This window comes from Gigantopelta aegis, chromosome 12, assembly GCF_016097555.1.
Source record: "Gigantopelta aegis isolate Gae_Host chromosome 12, Gae_host_genome, whole genome shotgun sequence".
NCBI classification, from domain to species: domain Eukaryota; kingdom Metazoa; phylum Mollusca; class Gastropoda; order Neomphalida; family Peltospiridae; genus Gigantopelta; species Gigantopelta aegis.
The window spans coordinates 29,847,537-29,863,160 of NC_054710.1; the positions used below are offsets into that span (position 1 = coordinate 29,847,537).

Here is a 15,624-nt window from a genome sequence, read left to right on the forward strand (position 1 = left end):
TAATGAGAAATATGTTTAATAATGCATTCTACCGTCAACATGAATATTCATATATCAGTAGCGGATCCAGAAAATCCATTTGGGGAAGGGGAGGGGGACGTGCAATGACATGTGGCCAAGGCCACAAACGTTCCCTAAGAAATTCCTCGAATTCTCCAACGTAATACATTAAACAAATTAGATAAACATATAACTGTTGCAAACTATAGGGATGCCCGGACTCCCGCCCCCGCCCCTCCCCCCTAAATCCGCCTCTGCATATTACAGCCTAAGATACTTTTGTCCCCAGAAGCTATAGGTTGATTTAGCTATATATTTTAGAATATCTCAGATAGTGAACCACCAATGTTTTAGATAGTAAACTATCAATATATCATATAGTGGATCACCAATATCTCAGATAGGGAACCACCAATGTTTCAGATAGTGAACCACCAATGTTTTAGATAGTAAACTATAAATATATCATATAGTGGATCACCAATATCTCAGATAGGGAACCACCAATGTTTCAGATAGTGAACCACCAATATTTTAGATAGTAAACTATCAATATATCATATAGTGGATCACCAATATCTCAGATAGGGAACCACCAATGTTTTAGATAGTGAACCACCAATATTTTAGATAGTAAACTATCAATATATCATATAGTTGATCACCAATATCTCAGATAGGGAACCACCAATGTTTCAGATAGTGAACCACCAATATTTTAGATAGTAAACTATCAATATATCATATAGTGGATCACCAATATCTCAAATAGGTAACCACCAATGTTTTAGATAGTGAACCACCAATGTTTTAGATAGTAAACTATCAATATATCATATAGTGGATCACCAATATCTCAAATAGGTAACCACCAATGTTTTAGATAGTGAACCACCAATGTTTTAGATAGTAAACTATCAATATATCATATAGTGGATCACCAATATCTCAGATAGGTAACCACCAATGTTTTAGATAGTGAACCACCAATGTTTTAGATAGTAAACTATCAATATATCATATAGTGGATCACCAATATCTCAGATAGGGAACCACCAATGTTTTAGATAGTGAACCACCAATGTTTTAGATAGTAAACTATCAATATATCATATAGTGGATCACCAATATCTCAGATAGGGAACCACCAATGTTTTAGATAGTGAACCACCAATGTTTTAGATAGTAAACTATCAATATATCATATAGTGGATCACCAATATCTCAGATAGGGAACCACCAATGTTTTAGATAGTGAACCACCAATGTTTTAGATAGTAAACTATCAATATATCATATAGTGGATCACCAATATCTCAAATAGGTAACCACCAATGTTTTAGATAGTGAACCACCAATGTTTCAGATAGTGAACCACTATTATCTAAGATAGTGAACCGCCAATATATAAGAATAATTAACAAGAGTACCGTTGAGGTACCTGATACGGCCATCAGGAGTTTGATGGGAAATCATATCTATATATAGCGATTATTATCCGAACTTGTGTGTCGTACTGATTTTACGAAACGAGTGTCATGATTTTTGTATTGCCCGAGCGAGAGCGAGGGTAATACATGAATCCTGACACGAGTAAAATTAGTACGACACACATGCGAGTGTAATAATTTCTTTATTATCCATATTATTATTGTAAAAACATATTTTATGAATAACAAGGCCCTAGGGCCGTCTTAAAATGTTTCAACCACAACTAGGAGACGACGACGTCGCTCCCCCAAATTACATGATTACACTTGTTATTACACGTATGATTATTATTAACCCGGTTATGTTGAACCATATGGATAATAATAATGAATATGTTACGGGAATGATTCAATTCTAATTATGTGCAATTTTTGCAATGGGATGGATGAACAGTTTGTTTTAGACCAACCACCATCCCAAGTTCTTCCTACATGTGATATTTGATGGTCCTGTATGCATATGTTTGCAAGATATGGTCCGCAGAAACCGGCCTCGGTGGCGTCGTGGCAGGCCATCGGTCTACAGGCTGGTAGGTACTGCGTTCGGATCTCAGTCGAGGCATGGGATTTTTAATCCAGATACCGACTCCAAACCCTGAGTGAGTGCTCCGCAAGGCTCAATGGGTAGGTGTAAACCACTTGCACCGACCAGTGATCCATAACTGGTTGAACAAAGGCCATGGTTTGTGCTATCCTGCCTGTGGGAAGCGCAAATAAAAGATCCCTTGCTGCCAATCGGAAGAGTAGCCCATGTAATGGCGACAGCGGGTTTCCTCTCAAAATCTGTGTGGTCCTTAACCATATGTCTGACGCCATATAACCGTAAATAAAATGTGTTGAGTGCGTCGTTAAATAAAACATTTCTTTCTTTCTTTTTGGTCCGCAGAAGGATTTACTATTATGTGCAGTAGACTATGAAAAGTAGGTCACAGTAACCTAGTAATAGTACGCGACACTCCGCCATATCAAGTTGTTCCTACATGTGAGGTTTGATGGTCCCGTATGCATCTGTATGCAAGATATCGTCTAGACAAGAAAAAGGTTGTTTTTGTTTTGTTTTGTTTTGTTTTTTGTTTTTAATTTATTGTCCCCAGACACAAGTATGATAGTGTCAGGGTTGGGGTCCCTGATTTCACTACCTTACATCCATGTTATAAGTACATATGAACATTATTTATATATATAATATAGTGTAATTCGAATCAATATAACAATATTAATAAGCATGAATACATGAAAACATGGAGTTCACTAATATGTGGGGTTAACAGTGAAGATAGAGGTAGAAAAAGTTAACAGACGGACGCACAGACGGATGGACAACGCCATACCATAATACGACCCGTAGATGGGCGTACACAAATCGGTATTTCAAATAGTGAAACATATATCAGATGGTGAATGACCAATATATCACATTTACCACGTTCACGTGACCAAAATTTACACTCATGATTAAATATATATATATGCATATTTTACCCACGTGTGCAAAACTTATGTTTGCTAAGCATTTACATGACTACTGTACAAAAGGAAGGTGAACCGAGTATAATCTAATTTCAACCATTATAGAAATATTTGGAAACATTTGTTGAGGTAAGCAAGTTTTGCTGTGCGTACACATGACGAAAAATTGTTTGAAATACTCAGGCGATACTTTTACTTATATGCAAATGTTAATTTGCATGTGGTCTCCACTAGGTGCAAATTATTCAAAATTACACATGTGAGTATATTTACTCATGTATGCAAATGCGTTCATATGACCAAATATACTCACGTATGCAAATTTGCATATATGTAAACAAATGCTCTTGTATTCATTTATTTCATGAGGAATGAATGAATGAATGAATGAATGAATGTTTAACGACGCACCAGCACAAAAATACACATCGGCTATTGGGTGTCACAAATGGTACGTATACGGAAATATTTTATTTCAGGGGGTTGGGGGGGGGGGGGGGGGGGGGGGGCGTATACCTGTGAGTAGGACTATGCTCTGAGCCGAGTAACATTTACCTGAAGTATCGTGTTGTTCGGCGATGTTTATTTCTTGGTTTAATGATGGCACCACAGTTGTTCTTTTGTTTGAAGGAAGAGTTGTCGTTGCTTGATTTGAAGACATAGTGCTCGTTCTTCGATCTGGTGACATAATTTTGCTGGAGGACTGACTAATCGTTACTTGGCGTGAAGACAAGCTGCTCGTGTTTTCGTAGGAAGAAAGATGATCTTTAAGATCGGTGTTATTTTGGTGATGTGATACATTGACCGATGATTCGTTTCGTTGGTGGCCTTCTGTAACTTCAGTGTCGTCATTCGCTGTGAGGGGAAAAACCACACAATATGATGAGAAATGTGTTTAATAATAATGCAGTTTAACGTCAACATGAATATTCATATACCAGTGGCGGATCCAGAATGTCCATATAGGGGGGCCCCAATGACATGTGGCCGAAGTCCACAAATGTTCCATAAGGAAGTCCTAGGTTTATCCAACGTAAAACATTAAACAAATTAAATAAAAATATAACTGTTTCAAAATTTAGGAGGTGCACCCCGTTAGATCCGCCACTTTATATTACAGTCTAAGATATTTTTGTCCTCAGAAGCTATAGGTTTATTTGGCGATATATTTTAGAATATGTCCAATAGATAACCAGCAATGTTTTAGTGTCTTCCCTAAATCCAAATTTGTGATAAATCCTTATAGTTAACAATGAAACACAGTGATATTATCCCCTAAATAAATCACCAATATCTCACTCAACGAAACACCAATATCTCACTTAATGGAACACCAATAGTTACCCCACCATTATCTCATATAGTTTACAAACCAATACATCAGATGGTAATCCACAAATAAAATTACTTAGATGGTAATCTACCACTATTTCGCATATTCACAGCAATACCTCTAATAGAGGATCACCAATATCTCGCATGGTTAAACCACCAGTATCTCAGATAGTGGACCACCAATATATCGCATGGTTAAACCACCAGTATCTCAGATAGTGGACCACCAATATCTCGCATGGTTACACCACCAGTATCTCAGATAGTGGACCACCAATATCTCGCATGGTTACACCACCAGTATCTCAAATAGTGGACCACCAATATCTCGCATGGTTACACCACCAGTATCTCAAATAGTGGACCACCAATATTTCGCATGGTTAAACCACCTTTATCTCAGATAGTGGACCACGAATATCTCGCATGGTGAAACCACCAGTATCTCAGATAGTGTACCACCAATACCTCGCATGGTTACACCACCAGTATCTCAGATAATGGACCACCAATATTTCGCATGGTTAAACCACATTTATCTCAGATAGTGGGCCACAAATATTTCGCATGGTTAAACCACCAATATCGCAGATACTGGACCACCAATATCTCGCATGGTTAAACCACCAATATCTCAGATAATGGACCACCAATATCTCGCATGGTTAAACCACCAATATCTCAGATAGTGGACCACCAATATCTTGCTTGGTTAAACTACTGTCCTATAGTGGAGCATCAATATCTCACATAGATACACCACCAACAAAATTACTCACCGGTAACGTTCAGCGGCGCCGACTCCACGCACACAGTGCTAGAACAACCTCGGAGCTCGGCCTCGGAGACGCGTGTCGGGTGGAACGTCTTGCAGCGGATCACGGCCCCTCGCAGCGACGACGTCATCGTAAGCCTCAGCGTGCTGCTGCGCTCGAACGTGCAGTTGATGGCTGGATCGTCCACCGTGGCCGGCTCGCCCAGCGTCGCCGTGGCCGTGACGTTGCTCTCCACGCCGTCGACGACGGAGAACCACCAGAACCAGCCGGCCGGGCGGCCGACGTTGCCGCTGCAGTTGAATGTCACTTCGTCGTCCTGGCGGAAGACGTCCTTGTTCGGCGTCGTGGACAGAACTGGCTTGCGTGGGGCAGCTGAAAGAATTGAGTGATGTTCCAGTGATCGAGGGGGCGGGACGTAGCTCAGTGGTACAGCGCTCGCCTGATGCGCGATCGATCTAGGATAGATTCCCGTCGGTGGGCCCATTGGGCTATTTCTCGTTTCAGCCAGTGCACCACAACTGGTGTAAGACGGGCCGTGGTATGTACAACCCTGTCTGTGGGATGGTACATATAAAATATCCCTTGCTGCTAATCGAAAAAGAGTAGCCCATGAAGTGGCAACAGCGGGTTTCCTCTCTCAGTATCTGTGTGGTCCTTAACCATATGTCTGACGCCATATAACTGTAAATAAAATGTGTTGAGTGCGTCGTTAAATAAAATCGAGTTTAGTCGATTATATTTTAACCACGAAATGTATTACGAGCGGGAAGCAAACTGCTTTCATCTCACCAAAAGATGTGGTTTGTTTAACGACATCAGTAGAGCACATTGATAAATTAATCATCAGCTATTGGATGTCAAACATTCGATAATTCTGACAGGTAGTCATCAGAGGAAGCCCGCTGCATTCTTCCTAATGCAGAAAGGAATCTTTTATATGCACTTTCCCACAGACAGGAAAGCACATATCACGACCTTTGTCTAGTTGTGGTGCACTAGTTGGAACGAGAAAAGAAAATTAGTTGAATGGATACACCGAGATGGTTTGATCCTGCGATGTAAGCACCTCAAACGAGGACTCGACCAACTGAGCTAAATCTCGCCCCTCTACCATATAGTCTTAGATAGGAAACCCAACACATTTTTTTTCATTAGTAGCAAGATTTTTTTTTTTATATGCACCATCCCACAGACAGGATAGCACATACCAAAATCTTTGATACACCTGCCATGGCGCACTGGCTGAAACGCCGATGATTAATAAATCAATGTGCTTTAATGGTGTTGTTAAAGAAAACAAACTTTAACTTTAACGCTTGCCCTATTCTCACGGAACCCTGTCCGCCTTTGGATTCGCCTATGCTACCCCTTCCCCCCCTTAACGTTTCTAGGTCCGCGCCTGATTCTCACCTTCTACAGTAAAGTTCACATTACTGGACGGTCTGGAATCGTTCGGGTCCGTGGAGACATGCACGGTACATTTGTATTCCCCCTCGTCCGTGCAGCGAACACTCAGCAACGTCAGATTGAACGTCGGAGGGTCGTCGTTGAAATACATACGGGTTCTGTTCGACAGCTGTTCGCTGTCCTTCTCGCACTCCGCTCGCGCTGAGCCGAGAGAAAACTGACAAAGAGGCTCGAAATTCAGATCCCTGCTTCTCTTTCTCAGCCACGCTATGCTGATGGGGCGTTTTGACCCTCTGGGCGGAACGCTTGACCCTCTGGGCGGAACTTTTGACTGCATGAGCGGCGAATACTGGCAGTCCAGGGTCGCGATCGATGACGTCTTTCCCACAACGCCCGTCAGTACAGGCGTTACCGCGACGGACCCATCTCCGCAAACATACACATCTGAAGTGAAACAACAATTCATTACACAATGATTCCGGGTAATGTACGGAGTTCCGCCTATATCGTCTTTTTAGTTCAAATCAAATCAAAATAGTTCATTTGTTCTAGGGTTGGCCACCCCGTAACAACGAGTGACACGTTACATGTATACATCATAAAATATAACACACATATATATATATAATCAAAAACCAAATTATCAAGATACATGCATGTATATGCGGTCATTACCGATTGGTATTTACTAACTAACTATTTTTAGGACGACACAAAATAAAAGTAATTAAAATGTTGCAAAGTGCTAAATGATGTTGTTTATTATCAACTTTAGCTATTTACTAATATAGTTAAACTCGGTCTCTTTGCAGGGGATTATTGTTACAGAATACTTCTCGAGCTATCAAAGCATCACAGACAAATTTACTTGTATTCCATTTATAAACATTACTTTTTGTATTTTAAAACATTTTCATTTTAAGTGCTGGGCTCACATCTGTACACATTTGGGCAGATATTTCATTCTTAAATCATTATACAATTTACATACAAAAATAAAATGGAATTCATCTTTAACTGTACCAAGACAAACAGGGCAATTTTTGGACAGGTCTTATCTATATCTATTGTTTTTATGGGCATTAATATCAATATAACCAAGTCTCAATCTTGTAAATGCATTTCTATGATTATATACTTTCCAATCCATAATGTATTTCAACAAGTATAGTCGACTTAAAGGGACATTCCTGAGTTTGCTGGAATTTTAAAGATGTTATCGACTAACAGAGACTTTTTAACGATTGTAATTACATGTCAAATATATTTTTCTGCATAAAATATTAATGGCTGTATATTAAACGTGTTTCTGATCGTTCTAATATTTCGTCGGCGCTCCGACGAAGGGGCGAATATTAAAAAAATTTTGAAAATTGACATAAAAGCATTTTTCATATTGTTGGGCCAATAGATTTTTATTCTGAAAACAACAACTTGATATTTTACTTCTTTAATTAATTAATTAATTAATTAAATTTAGACAATGAGGCATATCGCTAGATAAAGCCCGTAACGTTATCTGACGAACAGCCGAATTTACATTCGCCCGTTTGTCAGAGAAGTGACGCGATTAACTAGTGCATTGTATTCTCGCACGAAAGGGCGAATATACACGTTTTAATGCAAAAGACAACTTGATGAATGCATTTATAAATACGTGCTCTATTTATCACTCTTATATTCATGTAAATTTCAAATTGATCACTGCCAACATTAAGGATCACCCACAACTACTATATGTCTAGTGTTGATTAGCTCCAATAATTAATTCTGTTCCATTCATGATGAAATTATTATTATATACTGTTAAACATAATTAGGAGTATTCATATATAACATTAAATAATGGATATTGTTCATTATATCTTTTAATAGGAATTATTGCAGGCTATTAGACAATGCATTAGCGTGAAATTTTATTGTCTGGGTAGTTTGACATGGAGAGATGAAACACAAATTGTTGCCAAATTTGATGTTTTTGGTTCAGGGGTTAGTAACTGTTTGAATTCTCACAATTCGCCAAACATGCACGGATCCAGTGAGACATTCTCCTTATGAAGCGTCCAATCTGATGATGGGGTATTCTGACCCATTCGTCTTAGAGCGCTACACCCAACTCGGCCAAAGTAGTCGGCTGACATTCCAGTTGTCACCCCATGATGTCCCAAACTTGTTCAATGGGTGAAAGATCGGGAGCTGGCCAAGGAAGAGTGTGGATGGTTTGCTGTTGCACGAATGTCGTCACTAGTGTACTACGATATGCACGGACATTGTTATCTCAATAAACGAATTTTCGGTCAGCGTGATGCGCGAAAGGTGCACATATTGGTCGATAGTACTGGCCTGTGAGCCTCCATTGGACAATGTGAAGTTGCATTCTGGCACCACGGGTATAACTGCCCCTTCAAAATAGTCATGAGCTTGGATGTTAACCTCAACGTACGGCTCAATGGGACGTCGCCAAATTCGGTCACGCTGCTTATGTACATCTAGAGAGTATCCCTCAATTCCTTTGAAAACATCACTCAGCGACGTGCCAACCATTGTCTACGTCGTTCACATTGGCGTGGCGTCTGGCAGCAATGTGCCTCACCGTCAAATTGGTCGTGAAGTGAGGCCGACGTTGGAGTTGATATGTATGTCATCTGTTTCGAATCGTCTGATCCGAAACTGTCACTTCAGCTGTTACACGAAGGTGGTAGACTATCTGAGATTTAGATTGGCTCCGATTCTGATCAGGCTATCTTGAACTGGAGTTGTGACCCTAGGCAGGCCTAAACGAGGCCGATCATTCACGTTTTCAGTCATTGGATGTCGGGTCTACAAACTACTAACTACTCTCTGAGACACGTTGAGTGTTTGTGCAACCATTCGCTATGTTGTTCCAACCTGAAGCATACCCAGAACTCCGAGTCTTTTCCCACGTCGCAGATGTCGAATGTTTACGAAATGGACGAATATTGACGACAGTTTGCCTCTGGGGTTAAGATCTAGTGTCTGTATTAAAAACAAGACGGCATTCTGCCACAGTGAATGCAAAATGTACGCAAACAGTGTTAAATTCGAAGTTGCACACCAATCACGTGCAATATGTGGTCACAAGATTTTATACGAACAGCTGTGTTTAGGGGATGCGTTAAGTAGAAATGTTGTAATGCATAATGCTCCTGGTTTATATTTATATCTTATTTTCGTTCTGTAATTATTTACAATTGATTTTGAATATTCCGTACTTATTTTGATCAGTATATTTTAAAGTTAAATGTCATCATCTATAATGTTAGTTCATGAATGGGAATGTTATATTGTATTGGTTTATCATGGGTATTCACTAATTATTGAATAACATTGTTTCATTATTATATGCATTTTTGATCAATTGATTTGATATCTGGAATGCCCATCAGCAGTTACTGACATCAACTATGCATACGTTCAATTAAAGGGGCGGGATTTAGCTCAGTTAGTTGAGTGCTCGCTTGAGATGCTTGCGTCGCAAGATCGAACCACTTCGGTGGATCCATTCAGCTGATTTTTTTCTCTCGTTCCAACCAGTGCACCATAACTGGACAAAGGCCGTGGTATGTGTTTTCCTGTCTCTGGAAAAGTGCATATAAAAGATCCCATGCTGCATTAGAAAAAAAATGTAGCAGATTTCCTCTGATGACTACGAGTCAGAATTACCAAATGTTTGACATCCAATAGCCGATGATTAATTAATCGATGTGCTCCAGTGGCTTCGTTAAAAAAAAAAAAAATTCACGTTCAATGAAGTGTTGTTTTTCAATACTATTAATTGCTAGATTTGCTATTTTATGACAATGCAGAAATAAGACTTATTGATGTTCATGTTAAATATTTTCTTAATAAAGTTGCCACAAAATTCATTATTATGATCATGAATAGCAAACAAAGCGGTCAGTGTCCATTTGTTGTTCTATAATTAAACTGCGTTGTATGTTTTAATACTGGATCATTAATTGCCTGCCACATGATAAGTGCTTCATTTTTAGACCAAAGTCGTTAGAATATGGTTACATTAATTCATTTTAACTTTGATTTTTCCTTGCTTATATTAAAATTAAAGCACCATGCCCTGGACACACACACTCCATCTGGGTGGTCTGTCTAGGACAGGGCAGTTGTCGGTGGTTAAATAGGGAACCCATTCATGTTCTTTGTTTGACACCCAATGGCCGATGTGAAGTTTTGTGCTGGAATTAAAATACTCAGTTTAATTACTTTCAAAATTTTATGAGATTTTATGATATCAGTTTCAAATAGGATCATTTTTAAAAACGTCAAATTTTAATAACGTTATTACGTAATTTGGTAAAAGTACATATTCGCCCCTTCGTCGGAGAGCCGACGATTTGTACTAGGTTAAATTTAATTTTATTCACCAAATGTGGGGGTTTTTTGGTACGTACGAAATTATTTGAAGACAAAATCCAGATTGGGCTTCTTAAAAATATTAAGACGACCAGAAACACATTGAATATACAGATACTGATATTCTAAGCAAGAAAATAGATTTAATATGTAAGTTTAATCGCAGAAATATTTAATTAGTCGGAAACATCTTCCAATGCGGCAAACTCAGGAATGTCCCTTTAAATTATCTAAACAATTCAGATATAACCCTACAATTTATGTCCATTGACTATTCTTGTACATATACATCTGTAAGTCTTACTCTTAATTTGTTTTTAAAAAGCTTTAACGTCGCATATTTCCTGAAACATCCCGACTGATAGCTAAAGCCATTACGACATAACACATTTTCCATCTGACTTGCTCAATTCTTTTTCCCTATACAACAAAAATGTATAAAAGCATTATATATGTTTCGTACATAATCTAGTGGAATACCCTTTGTATTCATTAACGGTGGTAGTCATCTAAATCTAGTCTCACATGCATCCGTTAACGGTCCGTTTATCGCATCCGTTTGTCGTCCGTAAAACGCTCCGATAACGGATGATTTCGAACCAGTGGTTTTTGATGGAGACTGAAAGATTTGTCCGTGACGTTTATTTGTCGGATCCGATTGTCGCACGCTTAGGACTGTGCTCGAAAATGCTCCATTTACGTACCGTCTCGTTTATATACACCATCCCATAGACTGAATAACACATACCACGGCCTTTGCTAATAATAATAATAATAATAATAATAATAATAAATAAGAACTATAATAAACAACATTTATTCCCAATCAGGCGCGGATCAGTAGGGGACGGTGCTGGGAGTGTATATGGTATATCGACATTTTCCGTCAAGTCACGAACATTGCCGGAAACGCTACCATAAAAACGTCAACATTCAATTGACGTGACGTCAACAATGCAATGACGTCTTGAATTAATATGCTTCTTAATGTCAAAGCGATACTACGTACATTCTTCTGAGTTTCAGTTGATGTAAAAACATGTGCGAACGGAATCGCGGTTTGAGATTTATAAGCATACTTATTTTAAATGTGTGTAAATGTAAACACATCTGCGCATGGATCTAGTACTACCGGATGTAGCAGTGACGACGGCTAACTATCGTGCTCTTCTGTTGTGGTATTTTCTACACGTGTTGAGTGGATGTAATATCTTTCGAGGTAAGTGTTTGATTTGTTGATTCAGTGATTGTTTCTTTATCTATCAGAGGTGGAGATGCTTAGGTATACAATTTGGTAGATATAAAAATGTTGCAAAAACACAAATACTATGTACAGTTTGTAATTCCAATGAAATCGAAGATGAATTCCATTTTATACTGCAATGCATGGCCGTAGCTAGGATTGTTTGTTGGGGGAGGGGGGGCTGAGTAGTTAATAGTCTAAAACTCTTTTTCTTTAAGTTTCTATAATGCTTTCCGGATTTGACTGACTACTAGTCGTTATAGGGCGACAGGCCAATATAAAAGATGTTGGGTGTGGTGGGGTGGAGGTGTGATTGGGTTATGCCAGTGTCAAGCACGGCGGAAGCAAGTAGACATGGGGGAGGGTGAGGCTGACTAATATTGATGGCGTAAAGTAAAGTTTCTAGGGGGTTAGGGGAATATGCTCCTCCGTAAAATTGTGAAAACTAGCTGTCCTTAGATGAAACTTCCTGCATTCTACAAGAATAATTCATCTCTGCCTTTAGATTTACTACCAATAATATTTGTTGTAAAAATTACAAATATTTCACCAAGGTAAACATCTACTGTCTGGGTTTTTTTTTAACATTTCGACATTTATTGGACCTACGGCAATAAACATCACAATAATAAATATTGTGCCGGAGGTCTTGATGAACTAAAGTAAGTAGTGATTCGTTTGAAACCTTATATAGCTGTTTCCAGTAATGTTAATATGAATAAATGATTTTATCCAGTTTCGGGCATTTTCGTTTAATTCTGGCAAAAAACAGTCTGCACTCCCCACTCCACCACCACCCCCGCCATTACAAAAATGGATGCCCGAACGCCTATAGGGACATAGCTCCAATTTTCTGCCCTGGCTACGTCAGTTGATGCATATTAATAAGACTATAAGAAATGTTAGTGAGGTTAATTTAGTTCAGTTCAATTCAGGCTATTGCACCAGTTGAAACATAACGGCCCTCAAAAGACTGCAATCGTGAATCCCACGAGAGAATGTGGGAGATTCGCACCCCACCCCCTCCGAAATTCAAATTTTTTTTTTTTTTTTTTTTTTTTTCTTCTTTTTTTCTTTGTTTTTCTTTCTTTCTTTCTTTATTTATTTTAGTAACACTATAGGGGCACTACCCACCGCCCCAAGTTGATAATCCCAATTACTCTCGTCCACTTCCGACGCCTATAAAACATGCAAGCATATATATATATATATATATATATATATATATATATATATATATATATATAACATGCAAGCATATATATATGACAAAATATCACTTACCCAGTACAAACAGTTCCAAAATAAATAACCAAATGGTAGAATAGGGCATCCTCTCAATATTCAGTGTTTTGGGGATTTTTTGTTTTATAATTATATTTTGGGGAAGTAGGCCTCATCTAATAATACACCTGCGTGTCAGGTCAGTATCTCAACGGGCGCACGTGACGTCACACGTATATTCCGTAGCCTTTAAAATGACGTCAGTAGCAGCAGAGGAACAGTACATTTCATTTATTTTCGTGCTTACAAGTTACATCCTAGCCAGTGGCGTAGCGAGAGGGTGGGATGTGGGTGTGGGATGGGGTGGTGGGCACGGGGGCCATGCCCCCCCAAATCAAACTTTTTTTAACTATTAATTTTTATAAAAGCACACACACACACACACACACACACACATACACACACACACCTCAGAACGTATCATTGCAAGTCTGCAAGTTGCTGTCGATTAGGCGCCACAGGTTCGAGTCCCAGCAACAGCATGAGACAATTTGTGAGGTCCGAAAAGATGTAATAATTATTATCCCCTGCCACGCTTATGACAAGGTGAAAACCTACACAGACTGAGTCCCATATGTAGGCAATGACAAAATCCGAGTAAATGGTTAACAGATCTGCGATGAATGTAGAAAAAAGGCTAATTAATCTTTCTTTAGTAAATACCTTATGATCGGGATCGTGTTGATATATTTCTAGAAAATACATTCGATACAATACCGTGCGAAACAAGAATGTACAGAATTTTTTTAATAGGAATTAACCCCCCTCCCCCCCCCCCCCCCCCCCAAAAAAAAAAAAAAAAAAAAAAAAAAAATCCCACCAAAAACCCCACGGCGAACTCGTACAAATTACTACAATATTATATTATTAATGTACATTTAACATACTGGCTTTTCAATTCAAATCAAATATAACTATAATTAAAAGGTTGATTTAATTATCACACATCAGTGCTATAAGCATATGCTAAGCACGTCATAAAACTATATAAATACCTCTCTGTATATCAGGCAATCTGTAAATTGCCTGATTCACTCACATTTCAACTTCTCCACATCACCACATTGGAGTATTTCGTACCATGGCCGAACAAGCTTCCTTCAACTCATCCATCAACTGGAAATATTCCTCTTTCAGCATCAGCACCGAATTTGCATTACTGGCTTTCTTTGCTAGAAGCAATTCCTTAAAACGAACATCCATTAACTCTGCCATTGCTCAGCATTTTCATTCATTTCATTTCAACTTATTTTCGTGCTTATATCCAATTAAGGTTCAAGCACGCTGTCCTGGGGACACACCTCAGCTATCTGGGTTTTCTGTACAGGACAGTGGGTTAGTTGTTAGTTGGTTAGTGGTTAGTGAGAGAGAAGAGGGTGTAGTGGCCTTGCACCTACCCACTGAGCCCTTAAGAACTCGCTCTGGGTTGGAGCCGGTATTGGGCTGCGAACCCTGTACCTACCTGTCTGTAATCCGATGGCTTAAAAGCATACTGTCACGGATTTAAGGACCTTATTTCTCTAAAAATGGATAAATAAAAATTACATTAATTGTTGGAAACCAAATCTAGCTATCGCATCATCTTAACTGAACCATGATGGAGTGAAATCCATGTCAGCCCTCTCGGCAATTTTAGTTTTTGAATTATGGACCATTGCCATATTTCAATTATTTTTACAGAAACTTCATTAATAAATGGACTATGGTGGTTATGAAGGTGGTTGAATAAAGTACATTTAGGGACAAATCAAATTATTGTTAGACCATTAAATAGGTCAGTGGTCTGTGACAATATGCCTTTAACCACTACTCCACCGAGGCAATTATATTCCTGACTATCCATACTGTATTTATGGAGACACCTTTACCCTGACTTCTAATCGGTTGCAAAATACCATATTAAGACAGGTTAACATCAAAAGGTATCATGAACACATGTTCAACTGGCTTCTAATCCACTGAAAACCCCCCAATCTATTATAAGGTAATTAACCGTCAAGTTTATCCCGTCAAAATGTAGAGTTAACAGATTAAGACCGTGTGAGATTAAAAGTATTTTTATTTAGAATCTTAATTACTTTGATGTCAAACTTTTTGTAATTTTTTTTGTTTTTGGAGAATGTCTTTGTGGAGACTTTTCTTTGAAATAAATTACATAATTAACTAATATTGCATCTTGCCATTAGTTGTGTTTGCAGTGTAAGACATAAACAAGCTTTGTAAATGT

At 38.6% G+C, this 15,624-nt stretch overlaps 1 protein-coding gene across 1 annotated transcript in view; it reads right to left on the minus strand.

The window, feature by feature from the left end:
• The window catches only part of LOC121386395, a 29,365-nt gene extending 15,757 nt beyond the window's left edge, over positions 1–13,608 (minus strand). Inside the window, exons 1-4 of the mRNA XM_041517275.1 lie at positions 13,398–13,608; positions 6,482–6,922; positions 5,075–5,443; positions 3,516–3,815 (exon numbers count right to left, since the gene is read on the minus strand). Coding sequence (XP_041373209.1) covers positions 3,516–3,815; positions 5,075–5,443; positions 6,482–6,922; positions 13,398–13,446 — 1,159 coding nt within the window. The 5' untranslated portion in view covers positions 13,447–13,608. The remainder of the gene's footprint in view (positions 1–3,515; positions 3,816–5,074; positions 5,444–6,481; positions 6,923–13,397) is intronic.
• Positions 13,609–15,624: the final 2,016 nt, after the last annotated feature.